The following is a 19,672-nucleotide window of genomic DNA, read 5'->3' on the forward strand; positions in this document are numbered from 1 at the left end:
GTGTGTGTGTTTAGAGGGCATGGAGTTGAAGTCCAGACAGTTTACTGACAGAATTTCAATGAAAAAATGCAGACCTCTTTTTGAATGTACAATGAATATAGAGGCTTGTGGCTTTACGCCATTATATTATGTTCCATTAACACTGTGTTTCTTTTCCTACATTGGTGTTCAAAGCCTTGAATAAAATCGTCTGCATCCTCAAATGAGCTCTACTGATACAGAACATGCTGTTAAAAATATCATTGGATAATTTATATATATATATATATATATATATAAAAAAAAATATATATATATATATATATATATATATATATATATATATATATGACATTTGCATAAAACTTACTTCATTATGAAATAAACTATACGTAATATGTTCTCTTAAAATTGACTCATATTCTACTGAGACATATTTCACCTGAATCGAGACAGGATTACACAACAACCAAAAGTGTTTTCTGATGCATCTGTGTAATCCTGTCTCACATCTGTCACTCTGTATAATTTACAACCAACAACTTGTTTAATATATTTCCCAGTGGATAAAAGTTTAGCTAATTCTATCCAATCAGATGCTGATTTAGACATTGATTTAATCAGACACTTTCTTGCATCAGAGTATACACACCTTAAACACAACAGGCCGTATTTTTTTGTTGCGGATCGGGATTGGAAAACTGCAAACGAAACACCGACAAGCCGTTTACTTCCCTCAGGAGATTTCACTCTGTTTATGGTGCGAAACGAGAAAGTTCAGTAGCTCGGCTTCTCCAGACAGTGAAAATAAATTTCTGAGCAAAACTTAACTCAGACGTCTGAAATTGAAGCAGCTAGATTTTTTTTTACATCACAGCACCCTTTCTAAGGTATCTTAAAATGTGTGTTTAAGATTTATATTTATTATAACTCTAGCATTGCTGCACCAATAAAGCACTTTACAGATTAAACTGAATGCTATGCATTTGTATTGACATTATGGGTGTAACGTCAGTACTTTCATATTATAGTGAAATGTAATCTACTTTGCCTTCACCCACACCAATTAATAATGAGATTTACACTGCCCAGGAAGTGCATTCTTAATTTTTATCTAATACGGGGAAAAAAAACTCTAACAATTTCTCCATTTACATTCTTATTGCGCTTATTGACCAGAGGCTTTTGTCTACAATGTTGGAGTTTAATCCAATTATGATTTCTAAGAAGCACTGCCTCTTGGAGAGATGAATAAATGGTTTGGCCCTAATGACACTTTAATGGATCAAGAACAAATACAAATATAAGGGGGGGAAGAAAACTGGGTCTTTTTATTTTACAGTTTTGTAATTTGTTTATGTTTGTGTCCTCGCTGCGATCTTAAATGTGCATCGAAGCTGCTTGGAAGCAGTTTGAGACTATCAAATCATTATTTAGGACCAAAAATAGATAGCTGTGTTTATACCCAACCATAAAAAACACACCAAGAGGATAGAGGCGTCAGGATTCGATTTAACCAGACTAAAGGAATGGGGCATGTTTCTTATTATTATCGTTATACAGGCATATATAACATGATGCCTCAGCAATCTGTATTCAGATTTTATGCATATTCCGTAATTCAGAATTTCTATGGAGGACATGTGAAATCAGATTTAACAACAATACTTAACCTAGTAGCAACTGAGCTGTCATTGGTTATCAGACTTTCACATGAGGTCACGGTTTCAGTTTTGCACAAAGCAGTCAGTAGGTTACCCCATACTACAGGTTGGACATATATGAAATTGCTATGACTGGACTTTGCAACTATAATTGGACTGTGGGTAGGTCTGAGGGGTTTATACGGTGTGTACATACACCACAGCACACAATAAATATAGGAAGGTTGTTTAAGATTTCATTCAGGTCATTTGTGATGCTTTGGCAAAGAATTTATAGATTGGTAAAATGGCATTAGTATTTGTGTATACATATAAAAAATGTATGATTGAACGGCATAAATACAACAAATGGAAGAAAGTCTTGAATGTGATGTTTGGATAAAACTGGTGAATCTGATGTATAAATAGAAGGCATGAATGTGATGTATGAGTGAGCTTTGTAAATATGATGACTTAATAAACATGATGATTCTTGAGTATAAATGCATTACATCTGTTGTTTGGCTTTCGAATGCAGGAGCACTCTATCCCTACTCACCTGGGTTACGCAGTGGCTCCACATCACTCAGGTGTCTACCCCATTCACGTGCAGCTCTACGAGGCCTGGAAGAAAATCTGGGGCATCCGAGTGACCAGCACAGAGGAGTATCCTCATCTCAAACCGGCACGCTACCGCCGAGGCTTCATTCACAGCGGCATCAGCGTGAGGGTCCACAAACACGCAACATTGCATGTTCTCTAATCTTGGGTTTCCTCTGGGTTCTCAGGTTTCATTTCACTTTCCAACGTCACAGTACGTGGATTGGTTCATTAAAAAATGTCCCTGAATTCACAAAATTGCTTGTTAATTGTGCATCTTGTACCCAGCATTCCCAGGATATGATCTGCCACAAACCTGTATGGTTCTTAACAATAAAATTAGAAAAGACAAAATCTAAAATACAGTTAAGATATTTTTAACATTTATAACATTCACTATGTTGCTTTGCTGAAAGAAAGGGAAGCAGAAAGGCTGCATGTGCAATGTCAGAATATTATTTTTGTATACACATACAATTTTTTTATGAAATTACACTGTATGGTCTTATGCATGCAGATTTTGTGTTTTGGTTGAAGTTGAAAAATGTATTGTGACTTTATAGTTACACTGATTTAGTTCATGAATATTGTTCAGTTATTTAGTTCAGTATTCAGTAAAACATCTTATAAATCGATTGGGTAATAAATGTTTTGTCTATTTTTATGATAGTGTGCAGTTGCTACTAAAGTCATAATATGTGGATAAAAAAATCCTGAAACTAATATCAATGTTTTGGTAATACAAAGGTTAAAAGATTTGAACGCAACTATGCGAAGACTAAGCAAAGCTTATTCTTAAACCAGATGAAATTAAAAATCATCTTTCAACTTCTCCAATTAGGGCTCGCCACAGCGGATGATCCGTCTCCATTCCCCCCAGTCGTCTACAACTGCCTCTTTCAAACCAACTACCTGCATGTCTTCCCTCACCACATCCATAAACCTCCTCCTTGGTCTTCCTCTTTTCCTCCTACCTGGTGGCTCCATCCTCAGCATTCTCCTACCAATATACCCCATGTCTCTTCTCTACACATGTCCAAACCATCTCAAGCTCGCCTCCATCACCTTGTCTCCAAAACGTTCTATTTGCACAGTCCTTCTAATAAACTCGTTTCTAATCCTGTCCATCCTCGTCACTCCCAATGAAAACCTCAACATCTTCAGCTCTGCTACCTCCAGCTTCGAAAAAAGGAAAATTATATAAAATATTTTTATTTAAATCTATCCTGACACATTTACCACTTCTTTCTCTTTTGTTCACGTTTTCTTTCTCACCCACACACTTGCTCTTCTATATACCGGTACATTCTATTGCTTTTTATTCTGTGTTGTCCTCTTTTTTTTTCTCTTTACTCTCTCTTTAACCTAGATATATTTAATAACTATAATAGATCAGGGGGTTGACTCCAGGTTGACACTACTTGCTCTTAAGTCTGAATGCTTGCTTTCGACAATTTCTTCCATCTGTCTTTTTTTTTTTTTGTGAGCTTAATTTCTGTGCATGTCTGACCCCCCGGTGTGATTGTCCTTGAAGCAGAGAGAGAAGTAGGACAGGAGAGAGCGGTTAGCTGATTACTGAGAGCAGATTTATATTCAGATCTGGGTTCTGCCTCTCATTGATTTTTATATACACCCGCCGAGTTCATGAACGCTCCTAGAGAGATTATGAATATTACATTAAGCCTCGCTCTATTTATTGAAGTGAAGAGAGAAGCTTGCCTTACTCTGTGTGTGTGTGTGTGTGTGTGTGTGTGTGTGTGTGTGTGTGTGTGTGTGTGTGTGTGTGTGTGTGTGTGTGTGTGTGTGTGTGGCTAAATGGAGGGTGCACTTAGGTGTCCAGGCGGTTTCTGGGAACGTGAATCTATAGGATTCCATGTGCTTGTGTGTCTGTGTGTGTTTGTGAGAGCGGGAGAGAGATGATGATAATATAAACAATGTGTTTTTGTGTTTGAGATAACCTTTTGCCTATTCCTCTGGCAGGTGCTGCCGAGACAGACTTGTGGTCTGTTCACTCACACCATCTTCTATAAAGATTACCCAGGAGGACCTCAGGAGCTGGACAAGCTCATCGATGGAGGAGAACTCTTCCTTACTGTATTACTCAACCCAGTAAATACATACAAAAACAACACACACACACACACACACACACACACACACACACCACTGCTACTACCAAAGCACACGGATAAGCCTTGTGAAAATTTCATTTCCAGCCTGCTTATATACCGTGACAGAAAAGACACACGTATATGTTTAGTAATCATGGTCTATAATAGGAAGCACCAGAAGGTTTTTATCATATATATTTTATGAAAGCTGAACTGCTTGCACTTTTCTTTTATTAGTTTTTGTATGAGGTGAGGGTATGGTTTTGTTCTGTAAAAAACGAAACTAGTACGGCATACAGACCATGCAGTCCACGATATTGATTTGCTATTAATCGAGCATCATGTGCATTAATCTGATATCCAGAGTCCCATTAGCCACATTCTAAAAATAAATCTGAAATCACTACCAATTATGTGGTTGTTTAAAACTCTGCAATATTAACTGATGTACCAGAAGCCCTGCCCCATTTGCCCACATATCAGGGCACAGATAACCTTGTGTTCTAAGTGCTCTTAAATCGATTTATTTATTTATTTATTTATTTATTTATTTATTTTTGCTTGAACGAGGTACTGATGTTGCATTTTGTCAAGTTTAATGGCAAATTTTTTTAACCTCTAAATGGAATGGAATGAATGGAAGTGTCAGGATTATGCGAATTATGCGTTTTCGAACCTAATTCATACCCATGATCAGCATGTGTATACAGTCTCACCATTCACTGTACCGCTCGTCCTTTGTTTGTTTTATGCCGTCCTTTGTTTGTTCATGCACCTCATCATCACGTTCAAATTATGTTTCATTGATACTTTATTTTGTTTCTTTCTTTTGTGTTTAATATGTTTACCAGTCATTAATTTTATTTGCAGGAGCATCTACCTTGTGATTATTACCCATTATATTACAAGTATATAACTATCATTAATTAGCAATAATTCTCTCTATATTCAAAACAGCTTAAAAATACATTAGTTATTATGGATGTCTGTTGTCTAATTTTATTTTGTAAATAAGCATTACATTGAGACAAACAGATTCATTTTCTACCACCAAGTTTGTGACTTTAAGTGACTTCACATTACTCAGCATGTGTTGGCCTGATCTAATGCAGTGATTAGCCCACGGTTCAGACTCGACCTATTGGTTCTGATCAATGAGCAACACTCATGGAGTAGCTCAGCTAATTGCATGGTTATGCTCTTTCCTAATGAGCTTCTCACTATTGATCCAAGTGACCAGCTAGGGTCATTAAGTCTTAAAGGGCGAGTCATACACCCCGGATAGCACATGGCTGTTTGCTTTAACCTTTTGAGCTGTACATTTTATTATGTGACAGAAAGCACAATTTCTTTCGCCCATTATTTTACACTCCCCTGTGGTTTTTACATTTTGGTAGTGACTGGTGTGCAGCCTACATAATTATCTGCCTGTACATCATATTACTGTAGTAGGAGAGAAAAACGTCCTGTTTACAAAATGATAATGCACTAGGATCTCCTAGCAACAAAAGAACAGCTTTTTTTATTTAGTTATTTATTATATTTGTAAAAATAAATTTTTATTGATTTTCTGTCATCCAGTTGATATATCCAATTTGGCATATCAGATTATATTTGTACAGTTCTGGAGTGGAAGGCGAAAGATCTTTTTAGTACACTAGCACTTAGGGATCGAAAGGTGGTGGGTTCGGTGCCACCAAGCTGCCACTGCTGGGCCCTTGAGAAAGGCCCTTAAACCTCAAATTCTCAGTTGTATAAAATTAAATAAGTGTGAGTTGTTCTAGGTTAGGCCAATTGCCATAAATGTGAATGTCAATGTAGTACTGATTGACTCTACATTTGTAGAATAGTAACGAGTTATATTAATGCTAGCTGGTGTTGTGGGTTCCCTTCTGAGTGTGGTTCCCACTAAGGTTTTCATCTTGTGTCGCCTCTGGCTTGATCATTAGGGAAAATGTAAATCTTAATTTTTATCCCGATTTTTGTAAAGCTGTTGGGTGAGCATGTTTATGCTGTATAAATCCAATTAAACTGAATTGAAACACAAGGGACAGTCTCATTAGTTTATCAGTCTCATTAGGTATCAGCATCTGCTTTTATATTGGAAGGCTGCAATTGTTGCTGTTATTGTCTGTTTCAAATCTTATATTTTGTAGTTATTTTGGTGGTGTTCGGGTTTTTAGTGATATATAAACCCTGTACCAAATGTGGATAGGTTTGAAATGTAGGGTTGTTGATGATAATGATGATGTTGCTATGTCTTCATTTGTATTTGTGAGTCTGGATGATTGGGAATGCATTGAAAATGTTGCTCTTGTCATCAGTTGTTGTTTTCTTTCTTATGACTTTAGTGTTTTGGGGCTTGGAATACACTATACAATGTTTCCCAATAAATAAATAAAAATATTTTACTATTTATATTTACTATTTAAACATTATAATATTATATTTTATTAAAAATATGTTCTAGATGTTGTTGCTGTTGATTTTGTTGAATACATTTTTGGGTTTTGGGCTTGAATACATAATCTTTTTGGCCATAGTTTTAAATGCATTTAATAATTATTAAATAAATTTTTTTTTAGTAATTCTCCTTACAAACGGTCACTCAGAAAGAATTTGGCTAGTTAAGGGTGTATACAGAATAACAGTGTGAGCGAAATAGTGGGCAGAAAAAATATACGTACTGTAGATGTTGGATTGCATAAGTGCTCCACTTGACAAACTACAGCTTGATCATGAGCCTGAAGATTCACAGGAAGCATTTATTCTAATCAGAGAACTGAAAAAGAGATCAGGGATTATTCAAGGCTACTAGGAAGTTCTTTTGTTGTATGTGGTCAATTAAAAATCCTAATACACAAATGTTTCTTTGTGTTTTGCAGATTAGTATCTTCATGACTCATCTTTCTAATTATGGAAATGACCGTCTGGGGCTGTACACTTTTAACAAGCTGCTGCGTTTCCTGCAGACCTGGACTCACCTTAGGCTGCAGACCCTTCCACCTGTCCAACTGGCTCACAAATACTTCATCCTCTTTCCTTCAGACAGAGAGCCACTCTGGCAGGTGTGTCTATCTGTTTGTGTGTTGTAAGCCAAGTGTGAGTGTATAGGGGGTGGGTGTAGGATATTTTTTTTTTCCAGTTCTGACTCATTTGATTCTGCTAATTATCAAAACCCGCAGTGAGCTGAGTCAGTCGTTTGGCACATCTTTTTTTTTTTTTTCCCCCTTTCTGTTTTCACAGTGCTCGAGTGTTCCCAGGATTGCCATTAAAAGGTGTTCTTGTATACCAAGTGTGTGTAGGTTGTTGTGCCTGAGGGAGTGTGGGACTGAGGGCATCTGATGATTGAGAAGTTGAAAGAGGCCCAGGCGAGCGAGGATTGAGGGAGCGTGAGAGAGGGATTGAGGGGAAGAATAGCATTAGTGTACAGTGTGGTGCCGTGTCAGGCTCTGTGGTCAGCAACTCCTCATCAGAGAATGTAGAGCTTGTTATTCACAGCTTTTTTTTTTCCACGCTCGAATCACTGTAATGTGGCTCAGTGTGCTTCTGTTCTCCTCACTCTCTTCTCACTCGAATGTGCTCTACTTTGCTCTTGTGTGTGTGTGTGTGTGTGTGTGTGTGTGTGTGTGTGTGTGTGTGTGTGTGTGTGTGTGTGTGTGTGTGTGTGTGTGTGTGAACACTCTTTGTTCTTGCAGCTCTGATCTCTTTTCTTGCTCATGTCATTTGTACTCAAAGCTTCTTGCATTAAGGTTCTTGTGGAGTCTTTGTGTGTGCAAGCGTTTGTGCCTGCACACGTATCACCTCCAGCTGAGCCTTTCTCAGTGTCACCCAGTGCACAAGTGCCCTATTGTCTCAATTCAGTATGCTTTGTGTGTGTGTGTGTGTGTGTGTGTGTGTGTTGGTGATGTCAGAACCAATTTCACCGTTCACATACTATTCAAATGTTCATAAATGCAGCAGCAAGATATTCACGCTTGAATATTCAAGTTCCCATGTCCTTCTTCAATTTTCCAAACTTCTCACTTCATGTTCTGAAGTACACTTTCCTGCATACTGTTAGATATAAGGTTATATATTTAAGGTTATGCTGTAGCTCTGTCCAGTTCTTGTTCCTGATTAGTCCAATTTATGATCTGAAAAAGCAGCTCTTACAGTTGCTATAGTAATAGATAATTTATATTACATTTAAGCCTAAAAAGAAACTGATTTATTTAACAAAAGAGAAGTGTATAAGCATTGCTTTGGCAAACCTGTGTCTAAGGACAGATGGTAGTTAATTTATTGTATTTATGAAAGGGGTTTCCAGTGTCAGTTCTTCTACTGTGTTGAAATCTCCTGGCTAAAGAGTTTTGCACTTTATGGTTTATCAATAACATGACAGATTTTTTTTTTATTAACTCTTAGAGAGAGTGTGTGTGTGTGTGTGTGTGTGTGTGTGTGTGTGTGTGTGTGTGTGTGTGTGTGTGTGTGTGTGTGTGTGTGTGTGTGTGTGTGTGTGTGTGTGTGTGTGTGTGTGTGAGAGAGAGAGTTTTACTCGTATTACATTTTACGTTTTTTTTAAAATATTTTTAAAATATTATGTATCTTAAAAGCAATTTCACAATCCTAAATTTATAGTTGATCTTATGATCCTTAATTTATAAACCGATCAGGCATAACACTATTGCCACCTGCCTAATATTGTTTGGTCCTTTTGTTGCTGCTAAAACTGTCGAAGCATCAACAGCATTAACTTATTCAGTAGTTTGGGCTACAGAAGCTCGTTTGTTGGATCGGACCACATGGACTAGCCTTTGCTCCACACGTGCATCAATGATCCTCAGCTGCCCATGACCCTGTCGTGGGGTTCACCGCTGTTTTTTCCTTGAACCACTTTTGATAAATACTGATCACTGCAGACCAGGAACATCCCACAAGAGCTGCAGTTTTGGAGATGCTGTGACCCAGTCGTCTAGCCAATTTGGCCCTTGTTAAACTCAAATCTTTACGCTTGCCCATTTTTCCTGCTTCTAACACATCGACATAAGGACAAAATTTTTACTTGCCCCCAAATATATTCCACCCACTAACATGGGCCATGATGAAGAGATAACGAGTGTAAACCAAACATAATGTTATGCGTGGTCGGTGTAGTTCTACTAAATATAGTCTATAACACCATTTATTATGTGTGTGTGTGTATATATATATATATATATATACACACACACACACACACTGTTTTTCCTTTTGTATTTTCTAATACACAATATGGATTAAAGTTTCTGCACAGCTGACCTGTAAGTTCTCTGTGATTTTTGAACATCCCATTCCACACTTAGTCCGCATGTGCTGTTATAATAACCTTCACTCTCCTGCAAAGAGGTTCCACTAGATTTTAGAGTGTAGTTGTTGAGATTTGTGCTTCTAGGTTTGGGTCTCCTAGTTCATGTGAAGGAAAATTTGATGCTACCACATCCAAAGTTAGGTGTCCCGATACTTTTGTCCATTAATTATATGACAGTAAAGTGTAGTGCTGAATTGGCCACAATATGAACCTTTAAAAAAATACTGAGTTCTAATGCAGTTCTGAAGGAATTTACAATCATGTGTTAATAAGACCATCACCTGACACTGATTTTGGCAATCACCTGTTTGTCAGTGACTGTAACTAGAAAGCATGAGCCAATACTTTACTCATTTAGACACCAGATTAACCCTTGTTTAATTGTACACATAAAGCTTTTTTTTACTTACTTACTTGCTTTTTTCTGGTCTTTATTATTAATTTAACCTTAGATGTAATGTATTAGAAATGTAAATGGTTATTATTACAGCTTGATTAAGGAAGTGATATGTAGTTTAGCACAATCTGTGCTTTTGTTACGGTTAGAGTGGGTGTTCTGGCCTGGAAGATTTTCTCCCGCATCTTGTTTTCGACTCAGGAACAGTGTGGCTGTGGCTAAGGTTAAGTGAATCATCTGTTAGAATGTAATCCCAGAAGGGAGAGAGAATGAGTGTGTTCACATCTCAGAATCCAGAACATACAGTGAAATAAAGCTGTGTTCAGTGTTCATTACTTCTCTGTTCATTATGTTAATTCTAAGAACATTGGAACGATATTTCTCGCTAATAAAGTCATTTACACTCTTTACTGCTCAGTGTTAATTTATCCTTTTTACCCTCTTTGTAATGCTGTAGAACCCTTGCGAAGATAAGCGGCACAAGGATATCTGGTCTAAAGAGAAAACATGTGATCGTTTCCCTAAGCTGCTTGTGATTGGACCTCAAAAGACAGGTGAGTGCCTTGAGCTCCACCTACTGGGCTTTCTGGGTTATTACACTGACTGTGATATTGCCATGGATTTGGTTTTGTCACAGGTTTCCCCAATTATTCCTAATATATGTTTTATTTGAATGCAACTAACAATTACCTATTGTATTTACCCTTATTGTTAATCTATTTTATTTGGTATCAGGGACAACTGCCCTGTATCTATTCTTGGGTTTGCACCCTGACCTCATCGGGAACTATCCCAGCAAAGAAACATTTGAGGAAATCCAGTTCTTTAATGGGCACAACTACCACAGAGGAATAGACTGGTGAGAAATACTGGATTCTCTACCTTTGTCTTCATCCTTCTCTGTTTCAGATGATTTTTTTTTTACCTAGGTATAAAGCACCATCCAGTTTAGGAGATGAATATTCTTCTGCCATTGTCTGTTCTAGAGCACCTCAAATAAACACATATGAAATCACAACCTGCTGGAAAGCGTGTGTATGTGTTTGTGAGTCATATTTCTCTGTTACAGGTACATGGAGTATTTCCCCCTCCCTTCCAACACCAGCTCAGATTACTACTTTGAAAAGTGTGCCAACTACTTTGATTCTGAATTAGCAGCAGCCAGAGCAGCAGCTCTCCTGCCTAAAGCTAAAATTATCACCGTCCTCATCAGTCCTGCAGAAAGAGCCTATGCCTGGTACCAGGTACTCTTCTCTATCTCACTGCTTCTACATTACTGACTATATAAACATTTTAATATATTGTTAACTAAGAGCGAATTACACTTCAGATGCTGATCTCCTTAGGAGCATCTCTCTTAAACATCCTTTCAGTACTAAAGGACTGCAAATGTCTGCAAGACAGTTTAATTGTTTTTTGTTGTTATTTCAAGTTCATTTAATTTCATGGAAATTTAAACAAAAGGTTAAAAATGAAACGTAATGTTCAGAGAATGTGTATGTGCATGTTTCTTTAAACTATGTGATGTACACGTGATGCCAGGGTTGTGCGCGGGAATAGGGAATTATGGGTCAGAGCGTAGCAAAGACATGGACACGTGAACATGCTGATATGAACGGCTTGCACAAATAACTACTATTTATCTGCATGTGGTTCAAAAGGCGCACACGGTAACTGTTAATATTGTGTCTAATATTATAATGTTGTTTATGTGCTGTTATGTAGAATGTGTTAAGTATTATATATATAAGTTGTATATAAGTGTATTGTGTATTGTAATGTCGTGATTGGGACTAATTATGAATGGATTGTGTTTGTGGATGTTTATTGTGATTGTGAGATGTGTATTTAAATGTTATATGTTTATATTTTTTATAGTTTTCACGGTGTTTGAAGAGAGAGCGAGTGAGTGTGTGTGAATAAACTCAAACAACATCAGTACGATGCGTGGGCATTATTAATTGAACCAGTGCAGCTACAAGGACCACTGTTTAATAAAGCCTGAGATTAGGAAGAGCTAAGTTTGCATCACAAAGGGATTGTGGTCAGAAAAAGCTGAGCTTAGGTAAAAATGCATTTGAGGTCAGAAGTGTGGAGGTTTATGCTGGGAAATATTTTAGATCACAGAAAGCTTGACATTGGAAGTCACAAAGAACTGAACTTTGTGCATCGGAGGAGCAGAGCAGAACCGAGCTTGAACTCGTGAAGAACGAAGCATGGGGTCAGGAACAGCTCATAGTGGTCATAATGAGCATAGTTTGAGTTAAATATGGGTTGTATTTAGGGTCAGGAGGGAATGAGCTATGTCTCACAAAGAGATTTTGAGGTAATTGTTCTTTGTGTCAGAAAATATGTACGGCCAAAAAAACTTAGCTTGAGGTCAGGAAGAACTGATTTTTGGGTTAGACATAACTGATTCTGATTTCAGGAAGCACTGAGGTCAAGTTAAGGAAAAGGATGAGCACAAGAAGAAGTTTGAACTGTTAAGTTCTCTTAGAGTTGAGCTTAAGGACAGTCGGAATTGTGGATGAATTGAAGAGTGTAGAGCATTATAGACTATAGTGACTAAATTAATTACTGTATATTTACTGTTTTTTGCCACAGCACCAGAGGGCACATGATGATCCAGTGGCTATGAAATACTCTTTTCATGACGTCATCACTGCACCCCGTGATGCTCCTGCAAAGCTGCGAATTCTACAGAGTCGCTGCCTGGTGCCAGGGTTGTATGCCATTCACCTCGAGCGCTGGCTTACACACTACCACTCCAGTCAGGTGTGTGTGGTGCTTTATTCTTTTTTCAAGAATTTTTTTTTGTAAGGTTTTAGTTTTGGAATGGTATCTAATAATATGTGCATGTTTCTTTTTTCCCATCAATTGCATTATGTAGATAATGGTTGTGGATGGGCAGATGCTGAAAACGGAACCAGCATTAGTTATGGATAAAGTCCAGAAGTTTTTGGGACTAATAAATACCGTGAACTACCACAAGTTCTTGGCGTAAGTTCAGCCCTGTTTCAGTGGATGTTTGGCTACTATCTGATAGCTGAATAATTATATTTATCCAAGAAAAAAAAACATTTTCAAGTGTAACAAAGGGAAAAAAGGGTCTGTTTATGGGTTTTGTTAAAACAAAAATCTCTGGTTAAATGTGTACACTGGAACGTTAGTCTGTTTACAAACGAACATGTCAGCCACCATGTTGTCTCATTTTCTTCTTATCCCCTCTTCCTATTTTTAAATAGCACATAGTGTTCCATATTATTTGTAGTAAAGCAGGCACACTATTAACAGTAATGATAAGTAACAATATACAATATATTTTTCCCCCCAAATGATATTAAATATATGTTATTTCTATGTTGTTTTTATGTTCGCAGAGAATAAAATTTTCCATCCTGAAAACATTTCTAAGATAAACTAAACAATTTCTTCAGAATTTTGGATTCGACACTTAAAAGACTTTTCTGATCTGTGCAGGTTTGATCCTAAAAAAGGTTTCTGGTGTCAGCTTCTGGAGGGAGGAAAAACTAAGTGTCTGGGAAAAAGTAAAGGAAAGAGATACTCGGATATGAAGTCAGAGGTATGTCATCTTCTCATCGTATCATACACGTTTGTCATATGATCTGTAGTGATCAGAGGTAATTTCCTTCTGAACCTGTCTGTTTACCTCATGCATTAGTTGTGCAAAAGAATGTACTGTAATCACACTTTTCTTGTTCCGTTTCTCCCACTTCTACAGTCGCAGCTCTTTTTAAGAGAGTACTACAGAGATCATAACATTGAGCTGTCAAAGCTGCTGTACAGGATGGGCCAGCCTTTACCCATATGGCTCAAAGATGAACTTCTTAACACTAGGTAGCTTTGAACCATGTTCCTTTCCTCTGTCTGGGACTGATTTAGTCATCAGCACTGGAGGAATAAACCATCTACATTGAAGTGGATGAGGAAGTCATGTCTCATTGGATTTCCCATGTTGCTTTCAAGACCTATAGTGGCTTTGTAATCCTGTGGTTTGTAAAATATTACATCTCTAGTTCTTCTTATTAAAACCCCCATGGGGTAGTATGTTATGTCACTATTTCATCTGAAGAGGAAATGCTACATCCTCTCACTACATTATGAAAGATGGATGTGCGTCACGCTTGATATGCTATTTAACACTGGCTTCTCTCACTTCTTCTTGATAAGAGGAAGATTACTACGCGATGAAATGTTCTGAGATAAGCCAAATTAACAGTCCAAGGAACTCGATAAATGCACTGACCGTGAAGGAATGAATGCCGTTTTTTTTCACCTCAGGACTTCTCTGAGAAACAAAAGCGTGTATTTTCTTTCTTCTTTTTTTTTTTTTTCTTTTCTTTTTTTTTTTTTCTTTTCTTTTTTTTTTTTTTTTTAAAGTGCCAGTAATTAAAAGCTGCGCTGGGTTTTTTTGTACAGTGTAACAACATTAAGCTCTTTACTATAAGAAATAATGACTAGGCCCTTATTCAGCATGACCCTGACACAGTGCCACAGCAGCCATCACAGCTAACTAGATCTGTCATAATTAAATGCAAAAGAATAAAAGGTATTGATATTTATTTATTTCTTTTGTTATTGTTGAAGAGGTACCAATTTCCCATGGCTAATTTCTTGCTTTCTGTTTACACATTGTATCCTGAAAAGCTTATTACAGCTCTAACAGCTAACATGGCTGGCTGTACACTGAAAAATTTGAGGAAGGTCCAAATATATAGAGAACATGCTAATTGATTCAGGAATATAGGAATTGTGTGGAAATGTATGGAATGATATCAAGTTCAACTCAACTCAATTTTGTGCACAGCAGACATCAAATCGATTGTGGTTTCATACAAAATGATATGAAAATGTACAAAATACTTACTGAACATACTTATCACTCTTTCCTCACTCATCCCAAACTCTCCATAATCTATCCCACTATCTATCTTCATCTATCTTCTACTTCACTTACCCTAAACCCCTCAACTGTCACACAAACCTTCCTGCTCTTTAAACCAACCCGTAAATTATTCATCCCAACCCCTCCCACAAACACCCTGACCACACCCCTTTTCCAGACACTCTTCTTTTCAGCCTACCCCTGCTCACACAGGTCAATCCCTACATTACTCATGCTTTTTCAACTGAACCCTTTCTGCTTGCATTCCAACCCCTATATAATCAATGACAACCCCTCCTTTTTTCCTCCTGACCCCTTCCTCACTGCATCCCCCTTTTTGAACCAGCCAATCCCCTATTTTAATATAAGCCCCTCCCATTTTCTCAATCATTACACCATTTGTGGTCGCCCTCTATTTTCCATGTCAATCCTTTCATCACTGTATGTGCTTTTGTCAGCCACTCCCCTTTTCATATGTCCCTCCCATTTTTAATCCCACTCATCCCCATTTTCCATGACAGCCCTTCCTCTGTCCATCCCCATTCATGACAAGCTGTACATTTTTATCCCAACACCTCTTTTGCATGTTCAAACCACTTCCAAGAGCTAAGCCTTCAGCCCCACCATACCCACATCATTTGCTTCCAGTCTGGGTTGCCAAGGCAGTGCCTCTTTATCCCTCCTCCAATTTAATTTAGTCAATACAAAAAAAATTATAATCTCCAAATTATCTGTTTCTCTCTTCCAAATCGTTTCTCTTACACTATTAAAATACGCAAATGTTCTGAATCTGAATTGGCCTTTCTTGTCTACCACTATTAAAATACTCAAAGGTTCTCAATCTGTCCTGTCTTTCTAGCTAATCAACTCCATGATAACCAAGTCATAGTATGAGATATTATTTTTTACTTTGGTGGCAAAATCATTGTCATTTTTCACACCACACATCAACATACACTTACTATCTGGATCTAGAAATGTACTGCTGATATACATTGTTCCTGTGGCAAAGGTGGCTACCTCTTTCTTCATTTATCTTCATGTCCAGTGGCTACTGTTCATCCAGCAATTTGCTATGAGGGTTCTTTTTGTTGTTGTCGTTTTAATGGTAAGAAAGATGTAAGTATTAACTAATTTATGTTTCATAGTATTTTTTTTTCTTTCAATTTTTTTTTACACACCATTTCTTTTTAATGGATATTCTGTACTGTTTCCCAAGTGTGACTTTATTTACTAGATGTTTACAATCAAAATGCAGGACATCAGGACTCTGGAATTACAGTTTTACCCCACTTCATGGCCAATTCACACAAAATAAGTCTTTTATATACCAATGGAAATTGTTTGTATTATCTTAGGCTGGGAATGTGTTAGTAATATTCTGAAGTCTACACTTAAGAATTTAAATGTCGCAAGTTCATCTTTAGTTCATGGTTTGGGAATATGTGATCTATTGTTTGTTTTTTTCTATTATTTTCTTTGTTACTGTACAGAACCATGCAGGATTTTCTAATGAATGTGGCTTATCACATGCTGCTCATCAAAGACATGTAACAGGTATTTACATGAAGGTGTGAGAACACTAATGAACCTTTTTTCTAAAAGAAAGAAAAAAAAAAAAGCAGGAGGTGAAATGTGTTTTTTTTGGTGCACTGACTTTATAAATGTTCCTGTTCAAAACAAACTTGCGTTTGTGGTTTTAAATGGATGCTACAGATTTATTATTGCACTTTTCCACCAGAAATAAATACAAAAATAGGATTGCATCATTCTGACGAGCATACCCAAGTACTTATGCCTCAATAAATTACCCTTCTTACCCAGGTAGATTAAATGTTCAATTTAATGCTATTATCAGTATTTCTATTTTTAGTGCTCCACATATTCACATCTACATTCAGATGTGAACTTCGTGTAGCCTAAATCAGAAGAGTTTTGTTTGTTTCACACTCCTGCTTGCACAGCCATTATAATATTTTTCCTTTTTTTTTATATACATGTGACATTTTTAATGTTTAATGTTTGTTTTATTTGCTTATTGAAACCTTGATGACTCTGACCACTCACTTACTAAGGGTAATGAATGAAATAATACTTCAAATCCACAGCTGTAAATACATCACCCACATGCACGTTAATGACAGTGGTCTTTCTTTATCATGTGAGCTTTTTATCTGACCCTTTACATCTGCTTGTTTGACTTTTTTTTTCCACACACAATATCCTACACTATTCGCCACAAACAGATGTCATGGGATTAATGGTTTTTATTTTTTTTTGTTTGGGTTTTTTTTTCTTCTTTTTAAACAAAGACCTTTCTTTACAAGCAACAAAGGAAAGTAAAATGATCATGATTTGTATGGTCATGGGTTTGGTTTGTTACAGTGCCATGCTATACTTCACTGTCTGATGGGAGTGTGAGTAAATGTTTAATTCAGGATACTGTTTTGCTTCTTTGGTCCAGTCTGAGAAGTTCTGTGTTTTTTATGATGTACCTGTTTTTCCCCCTAAAAGATATTTAACTGTTGCCATACTTTAACACCTTATGTTCTACCTATGTTCTTTGTCCCTCTGTTACTAATAACTATTTTCAATGCACAGGCCTGTAATCAATATTGAAAGTACAGGTTTTACAGTATAATTTTATAAGCGGTGTGGTTTCATGGTTAGATGAGATGATGATTACAGGTTCACAGAAGTACAAGAACCACTAGACTGTTTTTTTTTTTTTTTCCTTTGAGGTTGACAGTAAGTGAACTGCAACCTCAAATAACTTATAATGTTCTATGTTTTTTATTTTTTTCAAACACACCCACTCAAGTAATTTTGAGTGATAAGTCAAGTGTGTGTGCGTGTGTGTGTGGCTTGGCTGCCTGCCACAGTTTAACAGAAAGCAGAATAAATGGGCTGCTGTAATTACTATGATTTTATGTCTCCTTCCTTCATATTAAGTATTTACTTTTAAGCTTTTAAGGTGAGTCTACAGGATTTTTAAAGGTGCAAAATATTCAGAGATTTAAATTTGTGGTATTTAAGATTTCCCCTCACAAGATATATTCAACTAAATGACAAAATATTTACATAGTATAATTATAAGACCATTTAAAAAAAGGAAGAAAGAACCAGTATGAGGTGTGTGAATGGACAGTTAGTGTCAATGGCTTGATCCTGCTTGTTCAGTGTTCACTGTGTAATATTGCTCATCAAACACAATCAAAGTGCAGGTTAACAGTGAAGTTATGTTCTGTGTAGGTCAGGACCATTACATGTGCTTTATCACACTTTAACAGCAGCTGTAATAGCATTTGAGCTGATGACTAGATAAAACGTGTTAAACGAATTATTTGATCCTCTAATTTGATTTCAATGACTGTCATAATAATTGTTTTTAAAATAAATCTTACAGCCTTACTAGCATGGTGGTGGTGCAGAAGGTAGTGTTACTGCCTCACAGCTCAAAGGCCTCTAATGGATCACGAGCTCAGGTGACTGTGTGTGGAGTTTCACATGTTCTTCCTGTGTCTGTGTGGATTTCCTTTGTGTTTTCTAGTTTCAAACATACAAGTAAGTAGATTGGGTTTCAACAAATTGCCCCAAGGTGTGAACATACACATGCGTGGGTTGGTGGTTGTGGACTTGCATTCCCTCCAAGATAAATTTTAGTCAGAAAATTAGCAGTATGTTTATTTAATGTATATATATCCTGCTTTATAAACACGTATACCACATGGATAGAAGTATAGGGACAATGCTTTGTCCCTATACTAGACAATGGACAAAGTTTGGAATGAAAAATCTTAAATGGCCTACTCGCACTCCAAAATTTAGTGGAACATATTCCCACATTAAATGTGCAATGTTTACAAAGCACATATTCATTAATGAATTATGGTCAGGTGTCCACAAATCTTTGTTCATATAGTATGTGAAGGTGAATGAAAACACCACAGGGTTTGAACAATTCTAACATGGAACCAAGCATTTTTGACCAGTGGGCCTCAAAGACCTTATAGTTGTAAAGCATAAGCATTGTGCATACATGATTGTTCTTGTTATTGTTTCAATGGTGGAAAAAATTTTCTCACAGTCCTGTGATATCAAAGTTAAAAAGCTTTAAGGGTTATTTATTCCTTTGAATTGGTAAGAATTTGCAAGCGGTTTCTCATTAATGAGCCATTTGTGTGATTTATTCTACAGTTAGACTCTATAACCATTTCAGCCTCTCTAAAATCTTAAAAAGTGGGGGGAAAAACCCTAGCGTAGTTATGGCTGTTGAGAATTCACTACGTTGTATGAAGGTGTCTGAAACAGTGTTGTCTGAATATCTGTGCCTGTCCTGCCCTCATGTGGCCATAGAGATGAACTGCACCCCCTTCAACCCCTTTTATCCTAAGGAGAGTTTTCTAAGAACTGTCTTTGGAAATACTGTATAATTTCAAGTTTCATTTAATTGCGTGAACAAATATTGGCATGACACTTCCCTCAACATTATTAATAGCTTTTGGCAGATGCTCTTATGCATTGTGTCTTACAGAACTGCTTTGAAATCTCAATCCAAAATCCATTCTTGTGCTATAATTCGAAACAGTATGTCATGGACTAACAATAAAGGGTAAAATATATATATATATATATATATATATATATATATATATATATATATATATATATATATATATATATATATATATATATATATATATATAT

At 36.7% G+C, this 19,672-nt stretch overlaps 1 protein-coding gene across 3 annotated transcripts in view; it reads left to right on the forward strand.

The window, feature by feature from the left end:
* ndst1a (N-deacetylase/N-sulfotransferase (heparan glucosaminyl) 1a) overlaps window positions 1–17,885 on the forward strand; it is a 57,282-nt gene extending 39,397 nt beyond the window's left edge. For all 3 annotated transcript variants that reach the window (XM_083546978.1, XM_083546977.1, XM_083546979.1), the window contains exons 7-16: window positions 2,161–2,346; window positions 4,203–4,331; window positions 7,219–7,401; window positions 10,517–10,613; window positions 10,795–10,918; window positions 11,129–11,303; window positions 12,664–12,834; window positions 12,950–13,059; window positions 13,540–13,642; window positions 13,802–17,885. In XM_083546978.1, the coding sequence (XP_083403104.1) occupies window positions 2,161–2,346; window positions 4,203–4,331; window positions 7,219–7,401; window positions 10,517–10,613; window positions 10,795–10,918; window positions 11,129–11,303; window positions 12,664–12,834; window positions 12,950–13,059; window positions 13,540–13,642; window positions 13,802–13,921 (1,398 nt within the window). In that variant the 3' untranslated portion in view covers window positions 13,922–17,885. The remainder of the gene's footprint in view (window positions 1–2,160; window positions 2,347–4,202; window positions 4,332–7,218; window positions 7,402–10,516; window positions 10,614–10,794; window positions 10,919–11,128; window positions 11,304–12,663; window positions 12,835–12,949; window positions 13,060–13,539; window positions 13,643–13,801) is intronic.
* The last annotated feature ends 1,787 nt before the right edge of the window (window positions 17,886–19,672 follow it).

Source organism: Silurus aristotelis (assembly GCF_946808225.1).
Source record: "Silurus aristotelis genome assembly, chromosome: 7".
Taxonomy (NCBI): Eukaryota; Metazoa; Chordata; class Actinopteri; order Siluriformes; family Siluridae; genus Silurus; species Silurus aristotelis.